Below are 19625 nucleotides of genomic sequence, written 5' to 3'. Positions count from 1 at the left end.
CAGAGCCTTGTTTGCTTGCAGAGCTATAAAGTCAGCCATAACAAATAGTATTGATGGGATTATTATACAAAACGGTTTCCTATCCCAGGTGAATACCACCGCTTCTGCAGCCATGCCGATTATCCTAGCAGTCTCACAACATCAAGTGCATCCCAAAAAGAGCTATGGAGCTGAAGGAACCTGATGCCACTGCAACCTGCCTCCAGCCAAGAGCTTAGGCTCAGGAGCAGTCATGAGCTACCTCCCATCCCTATCACAGCTGGCAGGCAGGGGTTTTGAAGCTGCAGCATCTGTTTGTGAGGGTTCAACAAGACCAAGGCCACGGCACCAATCTGGGCAGCGATTCTTTCCAAAACGAGGAATGCTTAGTGTCGATTTGGTGCTGATCGCCCCCAAAGCCACTTGAGATCATGAGCCAGGCCACCATTCCCCGCGATTTGTCTAGGTCTGCTAAGAGAGGCCAACACATGCAGTCCGACAGACCAAGCTCAATACAAATGGACCCATCAGATCAATAATCCACTGGGAACTGGGACTTGCAGAGGCAGCTGTACTTTATCTGAATAGCCAGCCATGCAGCAAGGGTCTGGCTATTGCAATGAGACCAGATAACAAGTGCGTCATATGCATGCGTCACACTACCTTAGTGGAATGAAGAGAATCCCGTTGATAATGTTGAGCTGCTCCAGAACACTGGCCATACTAGGAGCTGTGAACTAGGGGTAGAGAGGGAGAAGGGGGGGGTGGGAAGCCAAAAAAAAAAAAAAAGAGAGAGTGTTAGCCAGTTTTAACCAGCCCTGGAGAGTTGCAGCATTTACTTACACTTCAGGTATGCCTGGAGCCTGAGAGATGTGCAATATGCTACTTTCTAACTTCTTGAGAGATGAAATCTCACTAGGCACCCACAATCGGAGACCTACATCTGCGTTGACCAGCCTCTGTACTGAAGCCAACAGGATTCAGTCCAGCCCCCCCACCCCGTTTTATCCAGGTGGTTCAGCTGATGCACTGGGGCAGGCACTCAAGTACAGTTCCTGATTTGGACCCACATCTCGTGCATCAGTAGGGACAAACCTCCTCTCTTATGCTCTGGTTCATTTGTAACACAGAGATGATGCTCTCCCCTACCCCACTGTGGGGTTACAAAGATATTCAACACTTGCACATACATTTGGGGGCTTATCTAGGCTTCACGAAGAAGAGGGCACGGAAGAATGACTTGTAGGGCAGTGCCGGAGGCTGATGGAATGAATAGTTGGCTCAGTCTCAAAAACTGACTAGGTAAAGAGACCAAGTGTGAGTACATCAGGTTTCTGACCTCTGCTCAGTCACTGAAGTAGCAGTCATGGCCTTGTGGACTCTCCCACAAGCTTAAGAGGGAAGGTATAAAGAAAGATTAGCCTTGGTCCATCTAAGGATCTGTCTTATTCTTTGAACTAAGCACCATTTAACCTCAAGTGGCTTACATGCTCTTGTTCAGGCTATTTAACCGTAACAGTTCTGGATTTGACCCTTTGGGAAAAGAGGGGGCAAAAGCCACCACCACGCTGGAAGATGCAGAGCCAGGACTCACTGTTAAGACCCTGAGTGATCTGGTGCCCCTGGCAGTGGGAGGCAGCTGGCAACCAACCAGCCCAGAAGCTATGGCACAGCTACTGCCACATGTTTGTGCTTTTCCCCCAGATGCAGAAGTGCAGCCCCCTTTCTGTGTAAGGTGCACGTGCAGGTGCAGGTAAGAGCAGCTGGTTTGGGAAACAGGCTCTACAAATTAAACTAGGCTCATTGGGGGAAGGGGAAGATGAGGGCGGAGGAAACATCAGACTGCCAGACCAAACAGCACCCACAACTACAGCCCAGCTCAGCCCAACGAGTGAAGCGAATAAACAGGTAAGAGAGAGGGGCCAGGGTAACGCTGGGACTAGGGGGTCAATACACACACCCACAGGAGGCCTCAAGTGCCTCTACACAAACGCTCGTAGTATGGGCAACAAGCAGGAGGAACTCACCCTCCTGCTGGCTGACACCAGCCCGGACATAGTGGGGATTACGGAAACGTGGTGGGATGCAACGCATGATTGGGCGGTGACTGTCAAGGGCTATAGGCTGTCCAGGAGGGACAGGATAGGAAGGAGAGGTGGGGGCGTGGCTCTCTATATTAAGGAGGAATCCACGTCCTCGTCAATTAGCAAGGAGTCAGGGGAGGGGCACTCTGAAGTGCTTTGGGTTAGAGTACAAGGCAGTCAAGGGGAAAGGGACCTAACGGTGGGAGTCTACTACAGACCTCCCAACCAGGGAGAGGAGCTTGACCAGGATTTCTTGGGTCAGCTCACAGAGGTAGTGAAGGCTAAGGATGTGGTACTCATGAGGGACCTGAACTACCCAGACATCTGGGAAGAGCAGTCAGCCAGGTCTGACCGCTCACGTAAGTTCTTGGCCAGAGTGCAGGACCTCCATCTAACCCGGGGGGGGCACAGCCCCACCAGGGAGATGCCTTGTTGGACCTAGTGCTGGCCATGGGTGATGACCTGGTGCGGGGGCTGCGGGTGCTCGACCACCTGGGCGACAGCGATCATCGCCTGCTGGAATTCACCATCCAACGCAAGGTGGCAAAGGCATGCAGTAAGGCAGCGGCCCTGGATTTTAGGAGGGCAGACTTCAATGAGCTAAGGAGGATAGTTGGAGAAGCGCTGAGGTCCTGGGGGGGAGGGGAGCCAGGTGTCCAAGGAGAGTGGTTGCTTCTTAAGGAGACGATCCTCCAAGCCCAAAGGAAGGTAATCCCAACGAGGATCAAAGGGAGCAGGAGAGCACACAAGCCTCCGTGGCTCGCCAAAAGCATCCGGGAATGTTGTCTTGCTAAAAAGGAGGCTTACACCCAATGGAAAGAAGGGGTGATCTCCAGGGAGGACTATTCTGGAGTTGCTCGGTGATGTAGGGGGGTAGTTAGGAAGGCCAAGGCAGAGATGGAACTGGGACTAGCTTCCCAGATTAAGGACAATAAGAAGTCCTTTTTTAAATACGTAGGGGGTAAAAAGAAGGTCCCGGGTAATGTGGGGCCCTTGCAGGACACGATGGGAAACTTGGTCATCACACCAGATGACAAAGCTAACATGTTTAACGATTTCTTTGCCTCTGTCTTCCTAAGTAGGGACCAGAACAGCCACCTCCCTGCTGGGCCCCCCTCGGGCCCAGGGGAGGCACACCTAGGCCAAGGATTAGCAAGGATTTAGTTAGGGAGCTTCTGGAGGGGTTGGACGTTTTCAAGTCAGCCGGCCCGGATGATCTGCACCCTAGAGTTCTAAAGGAACTGGCCGAGGTCATTGCCAGTCCCCTGGCACGGCTTTACGAGCACTCGTGGTGCTCTGGTGAGGTACTGGAGGACTGGAAGAGGGCCAACGTGGTCCCCATCTTCAAAAAAGGCAGGAAGGAGGACCCAGGAAACTATAGGCCAGTTAGTCTTACCTCGATCCTAGGCAAGCTGTTCGAGAAAATTATGCTGGCACACATCCAGGAGGGGCCAGCAGGGGACTGCATGCTTAGGGGCAACCAACACGGGTTCATCAGTGGCAGGTCCTGTCAGACCAACCCGGTGGCCTTTTACGATGAGATCACCAGATCATTAGATGCAGGGGTAGCAGTGGACATCGTCTTCCTGGACTTCCGGAAGGCCTTCGACACTGTCTCTCACCCTGTTCTCATTAAGAAACTGGGGGGCTGTGGCATAGACACCTACACAGTCAGATGTGTCGCCAACTGGCTGGAGGGCCGCACCCAGAGGGTGGTAGTGGATGGGTCCTTCTCAACCTGGAGGGATGTGGGCAGTGGGGTCCCCCAGGGCTCTGTCCTTGGGCCCGCACTGTTCAACATCTTCATCAGTGATTTGGACGAGGGGGTAAAAAGCACCTGTTCAAATTTGCTGATGACAGTAAGATGTGGGGGGACGTGGGCACACTGGAAGGATGCAACAGGCTACAATCAGACCTAGACAGGTTACAGGGGTGGGCGGATAAGAACAGGATGGGTTTCAACACAGACAAGCGCAAGGTGATGCACCTCGGGAGGAACAACCGGCACCACACCTACAGGCTGGGGAACTCCCCTCTTGTCAGCACGGAGGTGGAAAGGGATCTGGGGGTCATCATTGACTCCAAGATGAACATGGGCCGGCAGTGTGGGGAGGCAGTTAGGAAGGCCAACCGCACCTTGTCATGCATCCACAGATGCATCTCGAGCAGGTCCAGGGAGGTGATCCTCCCCCTCTATGCGGCACCGGTCAGGCCGCAGCTGGAGTACTGCGTCCAGTTCTGGGCGCCGCACTTCAGGAGGGACGTGGACAGCATGGAGAGGGTCCAGAGGAGGCCACTCACATGATCAGGAGGCAGCAGGGCAGGCCCTATGAGGAGAGGCTGCGGGACCTGAACCTGTTCAGCCTCCAAAAGAGAAGGCTGAGGGGGGATCTTGTGGCCTGTTATAAACTAGTCAGGGGGGACCAGCAGGCATTGGGGGAGTCCCTGTTCCCCCGAGCACCGCCTGGAGTGACCAGGAATAACGGTCACAAGCTGGCAGAGGGTAGGTTTAGGTTAGATATCAGAAGGCGCTACTTCACAGTCAGGGTGGCTAGGGCCTGGAACCAACTTCCAAGAGAAGTGGTGCAGGCTCCTAGCCTGGGGGTGTTTAAGACGAGGACAGATGAACACCTTGCTGGGGTCGTTTGACCCCAGTACTCTTTCCTGCCATGGCAGGGGGTCGGACTAGATGATCTGCTCAGGTCCCTTCCGACCCTAGAAACTATGAAACTATGAAATTAAGTCCTGCAGCACACTCAGGAGGGGAAGCTCCTCCTTGGATCCGATATGCTCCAGTCACCCTAGCTCTGCTGACAGAGCACGTGACGAGATCCACAGAAGAAAACCAAAGAGCTTCACAGTGTGTGAAGACATTTCAAAGATGAGGCAATGGAGGTATGGGGAGGTTCAGCAACTTGCCTAAGGCTAGAACAAGTCTGAGGAAGAGCCACACTTACAGTCAGGGATGTTCCAGGCTCCCAACCTCCTATTCAATGTGAACTGTACTACTTCTTACAACTGCTCTGCAACCAGGTTGGTCCCAGCTGTATGGCCTCCTCCACTTAATTATGGTTAGGACCCAGCATGATCTTACTTCTGGTGTTTTTCCTCCAACCTCCAAGCTAGGGAGCTTCTTCAAAAACTAAATCAAGGCCCAGAGCAGCTGCTCATGTTACGGTTTTACACAAACAAGGCCTTCAAGTGCCAATATGAACAAAGCATTTATGTTTCAGCCTGTGCCAAGCACCCCTATTTCTAGAGTCCCTCTGGAGTTAAGACTGAAAACAAGGAAGTGCCTACATGCATGCAGCCACTCTCTTGCGAGCAAACTGCCCCTCAACCCCTGTGCTAACAGGCGAGGGGTGCAGTGCTCTAGCAGGAAAAATAACTACCAAAGGTCGGGAGGCTGCCCAGGCCATTCCTTCCAGCGGGAGGTCACCCACACAACCACAGAAGGTTGTTCAAAAATCCCACCTGCCCAGCAGACATATAGCTGCACTTAGGATCTTCCAATGTAGAAATAACTACCTGCCAAAGAGATGTTCTTTATGTGATCTGGGGAGTGCTGCTAAAGCCGGTACTATTTCCCACGCAATGAGAAACCAAGCACAGCCATCATGGCAAACTCTTTGCTGCTGTTCATGCAACCCTAATGCAAGATGCCCTGACTACTCCAATGCATGTCAAGTTACCTTAAGTGGCATAATGTTAGCGTTGGATCCATTCTTGTAGATCTCGTTCATTGTGCGTTGAAGAGCCACGGCTTGCTGCGTCAGGTATTTCAAGTACTCGGAGCTTTCTTTGGTCTTTTCGTGATGTTCTCCAAGCTAAGTCAGAAACGACGATATGTTGCATCACAGAGGCAGAGCAAAAACGTACTCAAACTCAGCTTGAATCCTAGCACCAAAATGGTTGCTGGAGGTTGCATGAGACTGCCTGCTGAAACCCACTAAAGCTGGGCTTCATTTCATGGCAGCGCTCATGGATGACCTGGCGTCGCATGTGACATTGCCTGTGGGCAGCTTCTTACCATGACTGTGCTGGCACCAAGGTGACATCTGGAGGGGGAGGTGACTGACCTCTCCCTCAAACAGGCCATGCTTTTTGTCAGTGAGAAGGAATTAAATCAAATGGGTTTCTTCACCTTGCAGGGTTCTGCCCAGACATGTCAGGTTTGCTGTGCACCAGCGAGGACTGCGCGCAGGAGAGGCAGCTCTCTCAGGCTCTGTCTGGTTTATGCCCAGTTCGGGCCTCCAGTGTCAAAAGGGCAAAAAAGGGCAGAAATGTGCTCCAAAGCCCACCACTGCCATCCCATTCTGCCACATGGACAGAACTGCTGTAACTAAAGCTCATTTCCCCCGGGCCACCGGGCAGGACCTTCACGTCCTCCAAGTTTAGGAAGAGCTCCCCCCCCAGCTGTTCAGGAAAGCAGCCCGCTTGGGTTACAAGACATCACACAGTACAAGTGAAGCAACTTATATGCCCGACCTGGTTTTTGTAGATCGTGTAGCCTTCTTTTTCGTGCTGGAGAGCCGACCGGAATTCTGCCTTGCTCTCGTACACTCGGGCTACCAAGTGATGGCTGCAAGGGAAAGACAGGAGGCCCAAGTGGCTTTGTCACCTCATGGTCAAAGGAGGAAGAAAATCCACTTCTCGCGTGCTGCGAGGTGGTAACTCGGTGCAGTGCCAGGACACTGCTGTCACAAAAGCAACACCCCCTTGCCACCTGCAGTCAACTAATTGTTGGGGGTCGAAGGAGGGCAGATACTCCATGCGCTGGGCAGCACAGTAGTAATGCTCTTCTAGCTTGGGTTAGCTTTGCAGGTTTTTTTGCACCCTGGGAGTAAGGGCATTAAAACTCTTGACATCTTGACCAAAGTACCACCTCAGGTCAAATGTGAGAGTTTTGGGCCACCTCCTGCTGGGTCTAGGGAAGTGCTCAAATGCCAGCTGTTTGTTTTACATGTACACTACAGCACATCCACACGGTGCTGAAAGCCAGGAGGTTGCCCAGCTGGCCGAGATCCCCTCCCTACAAGGTGACTGGACCAAGAGAAAGGAGCCCGTTTTCAAAGCACTTTTTGTTTCTTAGTGAAATGGGAGAATCTTAAATTAGGCCAGCTCGGAGTTGGAGCTCCGAGTCTGACTCCAATGCAGCGACAGCTGGCAAGAGGCAGTGGCAGCGACAGTGAGCCGCTGCCCCCAGTCACCCAGTCTTTCCCATGAAGAGAGAGTCAACTTCGCCTCAATTCAGCAGCTGCGATGGTTTCGGAACGGTATGTGTTACGAGGGGAGGAGGGCCTTTCTATTTGCCTCATCTCCTCGTCTATTCCAGGAGCTGGATCTCTCCCCGCATCTCAATGCCAGGGTGGAGGGGGTGGAAAGAAGCTCTCTGCAGAACTTGCGTCCATCGACTGTTGGAAAACAACGGCAGACTCTGGGGTACGAGCTAATGAGATTTCTTGCTGCCCTGAAGTAGAGCCGATGGGTTGCAATGTGGCGGCAGCAGTAATTCCAAGCAGGGCCTCCCACATCCATTTGCCAAGGGCCCCAACAAGTAGATTTTTTACAGTCCACAGTTCCCATTGTATTAATCCCTTTCTTCCCCTCCTAGACAAAGGCACTCCGAACTCTGCCTCACCTCAGTGCAACCTTCAGAGACTTGGAGCCGTGATACTTGGAGTTGATTGCCAGAGCGTTCTCCAGGAATCGGAGGGACAGGTCATACTCCATAACTCCATGGAGCACCAAGCCTATGTTGTTCTGAGGAGAAACACCAGTCAGATGTTAGAAGACAGCCGGAGGCACCTCAGGAAAAAAGTGAGTCCTGAGCAAACCCTAAGGCTCAAGTAAGAGATCAACTTGTGAACCTGCATTTCTTGTAGCTATTTATGTTGGCAGGAGCACCAAGAAGTCCCCAAAAGACATCAGGACCCCATTGTGCTAGAGACTGCACGTGCCAAAGCCCCTACATCCTTGCCATTATGAGTTCAGTCTAACGAAGGCAAACAAGATGGGGGGGGGGGGCTGGAAATCTCCATTTTAGCTATGGAATGGGTAGTTGAGGAGTGGGCCAGTTAAATGCTTTCCCAAGGTCCACAGCTGGGATGAACCAGATCCCCCAAGCCTCCCCCCCGGTGAGCGTATTAACCAGAGGCCAACCTCCCCTCCACTTCCCCCAGAGAACCACTTCCTATGCAAGCCTCCTTCTCCTCACCTAAGAGGAAAAAGGGTGTGCAAAAAGCACAGCGGAAGGGAGGCAATGACTGTTCATAGGGAGTTAAAAAGGTGAAGAAGCTTCAGAGCCAACCACAAGGGTTGAAAGGGTTTATTCCGAAGGATTACTTACGTCCAAGAGTGCCATTTCTGGGTGATCCTCCCCAAATACCAACAGCATGAGGTAGCGTGCACGGTACAGTAAATTTAATGCTGTTGAGAGCTGGCTGTTTGCAAAGCAATACAAAGCAAGGTGCATCTACAAAGGTAAGAAACATTTGAGTGCCAGGTGTCGAACCCCATTGTGAAGCAGACAAAAGCTCACATCTCCTTTCCTATTGAGGGAAATATGTAGGAACATGACAGACTTCAACTGCTACAAAAAAACTAGACTGACTTATTACTGCAGAAGCGCACTGATGCATCCACACAACATACACCATTAAGAGCGAGTTGCATTAATAGTCTCCTAGTAATTTCAAGGAAGATTTCAAAACTGACCAGCATGTGCAGTACCCAGCTATTACATGAAATCTTGCAAAAAAAAAAAAAAAAAAAAAATCAGGAGGGGGTGGAGAATAAGCAGGATGAATGTGTGATGTATAAAGGCATTGGGCAACTGAGCAAAAAACTGCACCCAACAAGAATCCAGATTGGAAAAGATAGGCTAGGATGTTTGTGTCAATCCTCAGTTAAACTATTAGCTTACAAAATCATAAGGCTGAGACCCTTCAAATGACAGCAACTGCCAGAACAGATTCTTATTGTAAGGACTGCATGCTTTGCATATGCACATCCAGAAAGGACTCAGTAGTGTTGGCAGCTGGGGCTAACAGAGGAGGACATTATTACAATCCCCCTCTCTCGTTGCTGTCACTAAGCATTCATCGTCTTGCCTGCCCTTCAGAACTTCATCAGTAACTCCTAAGGTAAGGGGTGCCTGTTCCACACATCTCATTTCTAAGCATCATGAAACCTAGAGAGACAAGAGAGCTTCCAAGACAAGTGTGCTACGTGGGAAGAAGGGGATTCTGGGGAGAGTTCTGCAGGGCTAAGGAGAACAGCAGCTACTTCAAGGATGCAGGCATGAATAGGTCATGCCACCTTTAAATCCTCATACTTACATATTCTTGGATTGTGTTGGGATGCTCAATGCCCAGGACCCTCTCGCTCATCAGTACCGCTTTCTGTTGATTACTTAAGGCCTAGAAAAGAACCATCAAGACAGTGATGCAAATGTTGAGCTATAAGCTTGCAAGAGATGCCTTGCGTATACTAGGAGGCTTGATGACAACCGTCTCAGGACCCAGATTTCAAAACTTCTGTTAGGAGGCAAAGGAGGTGGGATTCTGTTCCAGCTGCAGAGGAGGAAAGCCCTGGGCTAACTGAGGTGGCACCAGTGGGAAACACTGAAACAAAGGAGCAATTTGTCTTCTTCGGAAGATTAGTGTTCAGCTACTTCTTTTCCCAGTTCAAGCTAATTTGCACTATTTTGCAGCCTGGAAGCAGAATTTATACCCCCCACCCAGAGCAGGGAAACAGAAAGGGGAAATGGCCAGAGAGGATCATGTTCACCATTTCACGCACTGCCTGGAAAGCTCCAGCAAGGATTGCATACCTCTGAATAGTCTCCCATGATATAGTTGAGGCGTGCTAACAGCCTGAGGCAGGCACAGATTTCTACATGCATAGCACCATACACATTGTTAAACAAGTTTAAGGCTTCATTGATGAGCTCACAGCCCTCCTTCAAGAAACCTGGAACACAAAATAGGAAGCATGTTGAGTAAGTGTTTACCTGCCACCTCCCTTTCCTTCATGTCTAGCTGCATGCCTAGACAGAAGGCTAAAAATTAAACAAGGTTGAATTTTTCTGCCAAATTCTTGGGCTACCAATCTCAAGCAGTGCAAAAGCTCTACTTTTATTGTCAGAGTCGGAATCAGCACTATCCATACGGAAGTATATAGGAAGAACACAGAGAAGTCTCTGCAATTCAGGGAAAAAGTAGTGGGACAAATAGCTATTCAATGACAGGTCGCCAACTTGTTAGGACAGCCCAATTCTGCCTTTTCCTTAGTCTTGTGATAAAAATTTAAGAACTTCCTTGATCTCAGTTCTCAGACCCACACCAAGCCCCTCAGTGGCGAGGCTGTATTTTCCATGGACTTGGAAACTGCTCTTCTCCAGAATGGGATTAAGGGGCAGCTTGCCATGCTGCACGGTGCTTGGTACACGGTTAAGTACGGTCAGTGGCACCAAACACTAGCCTGAAGAAAAGAGGTGTGGTAGCATATATTGTTCGTACCTTGCTGTACTTTTGCTTGTCCACTCTGGAAGAAGTGGAAAGCGTCAGAGGCTTTGGGGTTTACGTGCTTCACTACAGGGAAGATGTTGAGAATATCCTCCTCCGTGAAGGTGGGTTTGTGCCGGTTGTCAAAGTTGTATTCTTTCAGCAGGATCTGAGAGAAGCAAAAAGTAACAACTCTGACATAACCAATGCCAAACAGTGACTTTGCTTTGTATTGCGAGCAGTGGCACACTTTGGTCAGTCAAAGGGAGAGCGTTCGAGGAGACCAATTTCCCTGAACGACATGGGGCACATTTATCCTGCAATGGAACCAATTAGAATCCCTTTGTTGCCATAAATCCCTCGAAGGCACGCACAGTAGGGAATTAATCTGCAAAAGACCTTGTAGTATGAATCCACACATGCCTCAACCTAGGACATCTCCCATGGGAAGAAGCAACAAGGGAAAGAGGGAGGACTTGGATCTCACCTGGATTCCAGTTTTGAGGGAAATCTCTCGGAGAAGGGTGATTTTCTGTAGGTTATACACTTCTGCAGCTTGATCAATGCTTTCGCTGCAAAAGGACACAAAAAACCACATATTCAGGGTAAGTCTGCTTTCAAGAGTAGCCACCTAAGATGCATCTGAAGCCCTGAAAAAAAATCAGCAGCTGCAATACACCGTGCACCACTGCATTTTAAACACAACAAGGTCAGCAAAGCACAAGGATTACTTACTGGAACCTCACAGTGCGGTGTCTATTCTAGTTCTCATGGGTCACACGTGCCTCTCTGCCTTTCCTCTGTGTTAAGTGTCTGCACTGGGAAAAGGCAGAATTGGGGTGTGTCTGTTTTTGGTAAAAAAAAAAAACCTGAAGTGTCTCTACTTTCAGCTGATCTAGGTCTGACAGTGGTCTTAAAACACATTTTATTCTTTGCTATGGATGTTTTAGCTAAATGCTCTATTCTTCCCATCCAACCTTCATCGTCCCACTGCCCTACTGCCTGCACTGTCTGGCCCAGCACATAGCTGAGAGTTAAACTGGAGTGAGTTCCAGTTTAACACCTGATCCTGGTGTCTAGGACAGCACCCTCCCCCCCTACTTGCTTAGATGGTGGTGGTTTCTTGTCCCTCCTGCTACGGGAGCTCTCTCCTCAGGAGCAGTCTTAGCCTTTTTGGCTATCTTTGCATCGTGGAGTCCATTTGGTTTCCAATGCCACCTGAAATCCTCCCATCCTTGCCCCAGCCTCTATCTCTTGGCCTTTTCTCATATGTAATTTAAGCCTTTAAAAAAAAAAAAATCTCTTACAAAATTGGAATCAAATATTCAAAATGAAGCTGCCAACATTTGGGGAGAAATCAGGCAGAAGGTGAGGGAACTGTGGGTAAATCTGTGCTTACCATTTGAGGTTAAAATCAAAGTAGCTTTTTGCCTCGGAACAAATATTCTTCCAAAGCTCCTGAGGGGTCATGCTAGCCCATGCAGTGTTATCAGCATTTCCAAGGTTCCTGTTTTTCCTTTTCTTGTTCTTCTTCTTGGAGACTAGCTCATCAGCTGGAAGATGGGCAATTGGATTTGGGAAGGAGCTTAGGAAGCAATTGAGGAAGTGGCTGATGGCTGCCGATAAGCCCGACAGCTCTACACCCTGCAGCAAGACACCGAAGTTAGTCGAGGGGGAATGTTTCTATGTTACAAATCCGTTGATCCAACCTTGATGCTACTAGAAATCCAGACCAATCTGTCCTGTGAATACCATCACGGTGCCTGACTGAGGCAGAGGGAAGTTTGTAGGAGGGCATTTCTCAGAACAAAATCAGAGCTGAAGTTCTGAATGTAAAAATCATTTAGGATTTCTCTCATACTCGCTCACCTCCTGCCCACATTCTGTACAGTTACTTGGGATACACTGTCATACTGAACCCTCACAAAATGGGTTTTTTCGTTTCTGGAAAAAAGCCAAATGCATTGCTACATGTCCTTGAGTTCATAGAGTAAACAAGCTTTGTGGGGGGGGCAAATGCACCAATGTTTGCTTAAAAGGACTAAGTGTTTTACAAGGAAGGCGAACTGAGTTTGCTCTTAAAAGCCTTTAACGTAACAAGTGAAATACTGGGGAAGAAAAGCATGAATGATTATCCTCTGGGGGAGTTGCCTTCAAGTGGGAACTTGTTTTCCCTCATATGTGGGTCTGCACCTATTTTAGTCCTAATGAGACTGTACTTCCAGTTGCTAGGCAACATCCATGATCTATCTAATGAGGAAACAGCTTTGAACAGCTACCCACTTCTGAAAAATCATTAGAGAACATGCAAGGCAAGAGGTTAGACTGCCACTCACTCATACCTGAAGGTACGTCTTGAAGATGTGTTTGGCTGATCGAGTGATCAATTCGCTGAGTCCAATTTTCTATCCAAAGAGCAGAAAGTCAGTCAATGGAGACAAAGAAACAAACCTTTTCCTTTTAGATGTGCTGCTATCGATGCACCTATGCAGAGGAAATATGGTTCTGCAAGCCCCTCTTCACACAGTAAGCCTTACTCTAACAAGGTATTTGGACTGCAAGGGTGGGAAGATGCGTGTGGAGGTGTTGCTTTATCCGATGGGATTTTGCTTGGTGCCTGGTGCCTCTTGGGACTACAGTAAAATACCAGACACCCCCAACCAACAGGACCGACATTCAGAATGGACCGGGCGGTGGAACAGGACCCCAGCTCAAACACCACAGCCCACTGTAACAGGCGGTCCATTTGGACTTTGCAAGCACTGTGTGGCCTGCAACGTGCAGTCTCTGGCCCAGCAGGCAGTGGCTCTCACCCCCTTAGACTCCCAGAGCCCTTCACAGATTCATCCTCCCTGCTCACATGTCTAAGCATGCAGAGCAAACCAGCTCCCCTGCTAAGCACGGGTTGCTGTCTGAAGCCTCGCTGTTTATTATTATTATTTTTAAAGTGCAGAATGCAATTAGCCAAGTTGGATTTTGGCCAGGACAAATTATCCCAGCGGGAGTGGAAGTGACAGCCTGAAACAAAGGCCGGCGCTTACAAAGACGTGATCCAGCTGTGCATGGGCAGGGGTGTTGGTGATGAAGTCGACTACTTTGCCTAGGTAGCGCATGTTGATGCCCCTCTGGTGCATCGCTTCCGCTAACGTGGCGCCGTCCATCGGGAGCACAGTGTGGTCAAGACAGTCTTTGACCTGCAGAGCACAGCCTGGCTTAGTTCTATGTGGTTTGTTGTACACAGAAGAAAAACACTTGTTGAAAGCATCTTTTTCAGGTTAAGGACAGGGGGGGGTGGGGAAAAGAGTCAGTAGTCATGAGAGGTTATTCAGAGTTGAGAGGATCTCTTTGGATGTCTGGCCCCATCACCTCAGGGGGTTACTTCATGAGGTAGTGGGTCACACTTCAGGTAAAGCAATGGTCCTCAGCCCCAGACAAGATCCTCAGTGGCTCCACCCATGAGACTAATGCCTCCACTTAAAACACTCTTGCCAAAAATACAATTACCACAATCCATTCCCTTAACACGAGCCTAGAGACAATTAATCCAGCTTTCCTACTATGCAGGAGCTAATCATTCCTCCTTTCTTGGACTCTGAATTAGCAGTCGGAGAGCAAGTGGGATCTTTGAGCAATGACAAGACTACATGAGAATGCATAGTGCCTGTTGAAAAGGCCACGCTACCTGGAGCGGGACTTGCCAGTTCCAGTATAAAACTGCAATGCTCTATGGCACAGGTTGTCAACTGGGGGCACATGTACCCCTGGGATACTGGGAAAGGGGCTAGGGGGTATGCATGGGTGGTGGGGACGGAGCACTGCCACCTACCACCCCACGCCACTGGCTCCCAGGAGCAGCGTCGGGGGTGGGGAGGGTGGTAGTGAAGGCAGCAGCTCTCCTGTGGGCCGCACAGGTGGCGGGGGGGGAAGAGCTTGCATGCAGCTGCTATGTGCAAGGCGATTTCTGTTACTGTGGGCTCTGAGGAAATCTGCTCATTAGCAGATTCAGAGCTAGAATAGGTAACAGCAAGATGTGCAGGGGTCAGACAGGGTGATTTGCGTGGCTCCTGGCCCTATAGCTTTGACAGACTCCAACTCTTGGCGGCATTTCTGAAATTACTAGTGGTAAAATGCATTGTTCTGAGGGGGGTGGGAAATATGCCTTTGAACCAAAGGATGTGAAAGAAAACCCCAAACACTCTTGCACCAATGCCTGCATTGTTCATTGTACTTCATGGCCATCCGGAGAACTTCCCACTGGCCAGCACGGGAATCCAGCTGTTGTCTGAGATAAGAAATTACTGCATAGCTGTGTTGACAACTGCTTTTCAATAAAGATCAGATGTGAAGCCTGCCTTTCTTGGAGGGTGGTATTAGTTCTCCCCACCCCTGCTCCTTACCAAGCCTGGAATTTGGCATGAGAGTACGAGAGCAGCAGCATCCTTTAATAACTGTTTCTGATCCTGCACTTCCTCTTTGCTGGATTCAGGGAAATGAACTCCTAGAAAGGAAATTGAAGATCTGAATAAGAGATGGACCTGGCACAGGGGTGCAATTAGTTCAGAGAACATATGCAATATGAGCAAGCAGAAAGAAACCCAAGCAACTGTGCCCTTTCCCACTTTGAGGATGCCCCTTCAGATCTACTTCTCTTGCAGAGTGCTCGGCAGCCTGCCTTTGCTACAAGCTGTGCTGTTCTGTCCTGTACCCACTCTTCTGCATTGCAAACCTTGAAGGCTGGGCCCTATTCTTTCCCTGCATAACAGGCGAGATTTGCAAGTGCTGTGCATCCTCAGAGCAGTAGAATACCTAGTCAGCAAGCCAGGGTATTTGTCAGATGGACTGACTGCTCTGCAGGCCCTGACAGCTCTCAAAACCCTTTCTGCCAACAGATCCAGGTTAAAATAAGCTGCCTTCAAAGGTGCCATATCAGCAAAGTCAAAGTGCTGTCTCCCCCAGAGCTTTCAGCAGGTACCTGCATATCACAACTGAGGACTGTTCATGTATCAACTGACAAGGTTGAATAGAGGTCCTCCGAGTCAGTGGGAACAGCACGCTTGCTCCCCTGTGAAGGCATTTCCAGGGTTGTGCAACACATGCAGCATCAAGGCTCTCATTTGCAAAAGGAACAGACGGGCTCCAAGCAGATCACGGCCAGCTTTCACTCCTTGTACACCAGGTCTAACCCCACCCCCAGCTACGCGTCAGCCCCGGGAACTGTTTACACAGAAAACATGAAGGTATGGCTCCATGCGGTTTTTCCACTTCTTTTCATGTGGTCTAGCAGCTGCAGCGCTGGAGCACCAGGATCAAGTGCCCTGCCAGCACTCTGCAGACTACTAGCAAGTGTTTTGTGAACAACTGGTGGGAGACTCCTTGCCGCCTGTCCTCAGTGGTTCAGGCACTACAATCGATTACATCTTTCGGAGCAGCTTGGAGAATCATGCATCACGCCCACCCAGCCAGATGGCAGCAGGACTATTTGCTAGCAGACTAATGAATTCCTGAAAACACCTGGCTGCTGGTGGCTTGGCACAGCCATGCTCTACAGCAGCATCCAACCGGTCACCCTGAGCTCATACCTGGCGAGAAGATATCCGGGTTAAATCGAATGTCAAATGACGTGTCGCTAATGGAGCCAACAGCCTTGCACGCATTCCGAATCATCTCTCGGCTTTTGGGATCCACTGGGTAAGGAAGGAGACAGAGATTTTGTCAAGGTGGCAAGAACAGCGCATGGCTGTAGAGGAAGCCAAAGCTGGATGTGGAGGCAAGTTTTCCAGCTGATGACTGAAGTTGCTGCGTCATCTTCAAGAGCCAAACTAGAGAAGCACCTGGTAGCATGACATTTTCTGGGAGCATGGAGAGAGACTGCTGAATTCAATGTTAGAGCATACAGTGCAGAATAAGAGAGGCACTGCAAAAAAAAAAAAAAAAAATCCCAGGGACTTTCAAGGAATTTTTAAAGGGGCTGCACGGCTTCTATTGACTTTAGGTGGGGCCCGACTGCCTCACCCCCAAGCTCTTCTGAGAATCGCAGGCTAACCACACAGTAGCCACGGACAGGACAGTGCAGCTTTAATCGCTTTTTCTATGCGGAGAACCAGAGCAGCTGGCAGACTGCATGGGGCCATAGGTCAGCGCCTCCTACACTGACAGCTTTGCTCCATGTTAGTGTTCAAGGTGCTCATCTACTCCTGTCCCTGGAGAGCTGCGATGGTTAATTTATTAGCGTGCGAACACTACCACATACATGTCAACATGCGATGGAGACAGGCACGGCATTTTAGTGTGACCGAGGGCATGGAGATTTGTGCCAACCCCTCCCCTTGGATTAGTAGCAGCTATGAAGGAAAACCTGCCAATCCTGGTGCAGAGCAGCAAGTACCTGTTCCATCGTCAGAGGCAATAGTCTCCGCCAACTCTTTAACCCTATCTAATCCAGTCACGCTCTCCTCTATTTTACTGTCCTCCGGTTCAGCTTTCTGGCTCTCCTCGGTGCCATTCTCTGGGGAAGCCCCGTTTTCCAGCACACCGGAGCTCTCGGGTTTGTTTGCCTTCTGCTGCATCAGCTGCAGTGCAGCTAGTTTCATGAATAAGAGATACCTACAGTGAAGGAAAGGAGAGATTGTGCTGAATCAACAGCTCAGGTCTCAGAACAGCCAGACTCCTAGACTACACGACCATCCCAAAACCTGGCCCTTTGCTTCAGAAGTCAGGATCACAGTGGTTAGAGATGGAGGAGTACAGGCAAACCCCTCTAAAAGACAGCACGGAGTCTGTGGGTAGGTGATATCTCAAAATATTGGAGCAATACTATGCCTGACCTGGGATGCAGGCTGTGCAATCTGATGTGCCAGCCCCAACATCAAGAGATGACACAGTTCTCATTAGGCATCATGTTGGGAAGTGAGCTCTGCTGTGGCCACAGGGCTCTCCAGCATCAGCAGCAGGATGCAGCTTTGGCAGCTTCCTTTATCCCTGATTCCACATATCAACCATCGCAGGACAAGGAGAAGCCCAGCAGCAGCATTTGCGCAAGACCCTAGTTAGAGACTGGGCTCTGGGTTGCTTTCCCCAGGACAGTGAGCAGAAGTGCCTGCAGCCAAGAGACAGGTTAATCCAGGGAAGCCAGCACCGAGGGGAACCCCTTGATGTCACTGCCAGTTCAGTAGCTGGGACTTCCCCAACCCCCCTCACCACCCCAAGTCAGCCCTGAGGCAATCAATCAGCATTGCCACCAGGTGACGGCAGGAATACCACAGATCCCGTCTCTCAGACGAACGAGATCTAGATTCTGACCATACATGCATGATAACTGAATACCCTACAGCCTTGTGCATGGCACTTGGAGCATTAACCACTCAGTGGCTCACAGTCACATTGCAGTGCAGCCAATTACAGCATTCCTGCACTTTTTAACAAGATCCGGTACCATCATTAACAATGCAGCCGCCACGTTCCACCCTAGAGGTGGTCGCAACGATCTCTGAAGGCACGTGCCTCCCAAACAGTACTTCATATTTAAAGCACCGGGAGATCCTTTGAATGGAAACATCATCCTCAGTATGGAGCACGCAGGACATCTTTTAGAAGATCCTCTTTCTCCAATCTTCTAATAAAGAACTGGAGATTATAAGCAGAACATCTTTCCCCAGTTCCCTATACCCCTGCCAGGCTCCCTACTGTTTTAATCTCTCACTAATTAAGCTTTTATAATTGCATCTGCAGGGCCAGGAGGTGGGAGAGGGGAGGGGGGCGTAGATTTGTGGCACGGTAACGTACACTCTGCTGCGAGGTGGCGGCCTGCAGGTGTCTGGAACAATACTGTGTGCGCTCCGGCCCATGGAAATGCCACCAGGCTGCAGCGGGGGGAAGAATCCATTTAGCTCACCTGTGTTCGACAAAGGCATCCACAAGCTCTTGTCTGAGACAGCAAAGCTTGTGTCTGTGCTGCTTGGGAAATCCCATTTTTTTACATTCTTCTGGCATTTCCTCCCCGTCTATGGGAAGAAAGTTCAGGTCAGGGGGGAAGGTACGGAGCAGGTCAAGGATGTAGTGGCGCCCGTCGTTGCCGATGATGCCCTTGCATTCCACCGATGAGCACAGCTCCACCTCCTCGTTCTTGTCGTTCAGGACCTTGTGCTTCTGGATCTTAAGGGGCCTGCTGGTCTTCTCAAGCAGCTCCAGGTACTTGGGGTGTGAAACCACAGTCTTGCCAAAGTCTATTGACCCATATATGACGCTCTGCTCCTGCTCCCGTTCCAAGATCCCTGGAATAATGGACTGTGCCGTTACCCGGTAACCTCGATAATCCACCACCACAGTCCCCAATGTGTAGAGCCCCTCCACATCCACTGCACTGTAGGTCCGCACCCCATTGAGGTCATTGGTGGGAGCCACATAGGCAGCAATGTCTCCTCCAAAGTCCTTGTAATGGTCACGGACGTCAAAGCCCAGGCTGAAGAAAATATTGTTCCAAATGAACATCTGCATCTTGGTCTCCTCGCTGGGGTTGATGGCCATGACGTTGCCATCAATGACAGCCATGGCTCCCCTCGTAGCTGCTGCGGTGAAGTCGCTATGGACCTGCGTGCAAGGGGTGGACCATGAAGGCAAGACAGAGACCTAAGCAAAGAGTGCAGGCTCCCTATTCCCCACATCCCCCCCAGCGCCTAGCCCTTGCCCTGCCGAAAGTCTCCTCATCAATTATCACCCACAGCAGATGATCAAGGCCAACTCGTTTGCCTCAAGAGCTTGGCTAGTATTTTGATACCTTAAGGATCAGCCCCAGTTCCATAGCTGGGCCACTTTGGGATGCTACAGCAGAAAGCAGTCTGAAGTCCTGATCAGGAGCTAATTCCCTTCCTAACCTCTGCGCCTGGCTTGCTATACATCACCCTAACCCTCTTGAAGCAGTGTCATGCGACCTGCAGCAACACAAGGCTACGAGAAGCCTGCCTCACTGCTGGCCACAGGAGCCAAGCAGGGAGCCAAGGACAAGGAGCACATCTCTCTGCAATCAGCACAGGATGGGAGAGGGGTATGAATACAGATT

General features: G+C 50.1%; 1 protein-coding gene across 3 annotated transcripts in view; it reads right to left on the bottom strand.

Moving 5' to 3' along the window:
* Positions 1-19625, bottom strand: part of CLUH (CLUH binding protein of NUMT mRNA) — a 49701-nt gene that overhangs the window by 2962 nt on the left and 27114 nt on the right. For all 3 annotated transcript variants that reach the window (XM_090026292.1, XM_090026295.1, XM_090026294.1), the window contains exons 10-25: positions 18462-19156; positions 16956-17173; positions 16150-16254; positions 14968-15068; positions 13612-13764; positions 12913-12975; positions 11970-12214; positions 11058-11142; positions 10586-10739; positions 9898-10037; positions 9404-9484; positions 8413-8538; positions 7705-7826; positions 6552-6645; positions 5756-5890; positions 643-716 (exon numbers count right to left, since the gene is read on the bottom strand). In XM_090026292.1, coding sequence (XP_089882418.1) covers positions 643-716; positions 5756-5890; positions 6552-6645; positions 7705-7826; positions 8413-8538; positions 9404-9484; positions 9898-10037; positions 10586-10739; positions 11058-11142; positions 11970-12214; positions 12913-12975; positions 13612-13764; positions 14968-15068; positions 16150-16254; positions 16956-17173; positions 18462-19156 — 2591 coding nt within the window. The remainder of the gene's footprint in view (positions 1-642; positions 717-5755; positions 5891-6551; positions 6646-7704; positions 7827-8412; positions 8539-9403; positions 9485-9897; positions 10038-10585; positions 10740-11057; positions 11143-11969; positions 12215-12912; positions 12976-13611; positions 13765-14967; positions 15069-16149; positions 16255-16955; positions 17174-18461; positions 19157-19625) is intronic.

The sequence above is a fragment of the Crocodylus siamensis genome, chromosome 13, assembly GCF_052110815.1.
Source record: "Crocodylus siamensis isolate JL-2025a chromosome 13, ASM5211081v1, whole genome shotgun sequence".
In the NCBI taxonomy this organism is placed as follows: domain Eukaryota; kingdom Metazoa; phylum Chordata; order Crocodylia; family Crocodylidae; genus Crocodylus; species Crocodylus siamensis.
The sequence above is the reverse complement of the archived record's forward strand: the minus strand, read 5'-3'. Positions and strand labels throughout refer to the sequence as shown.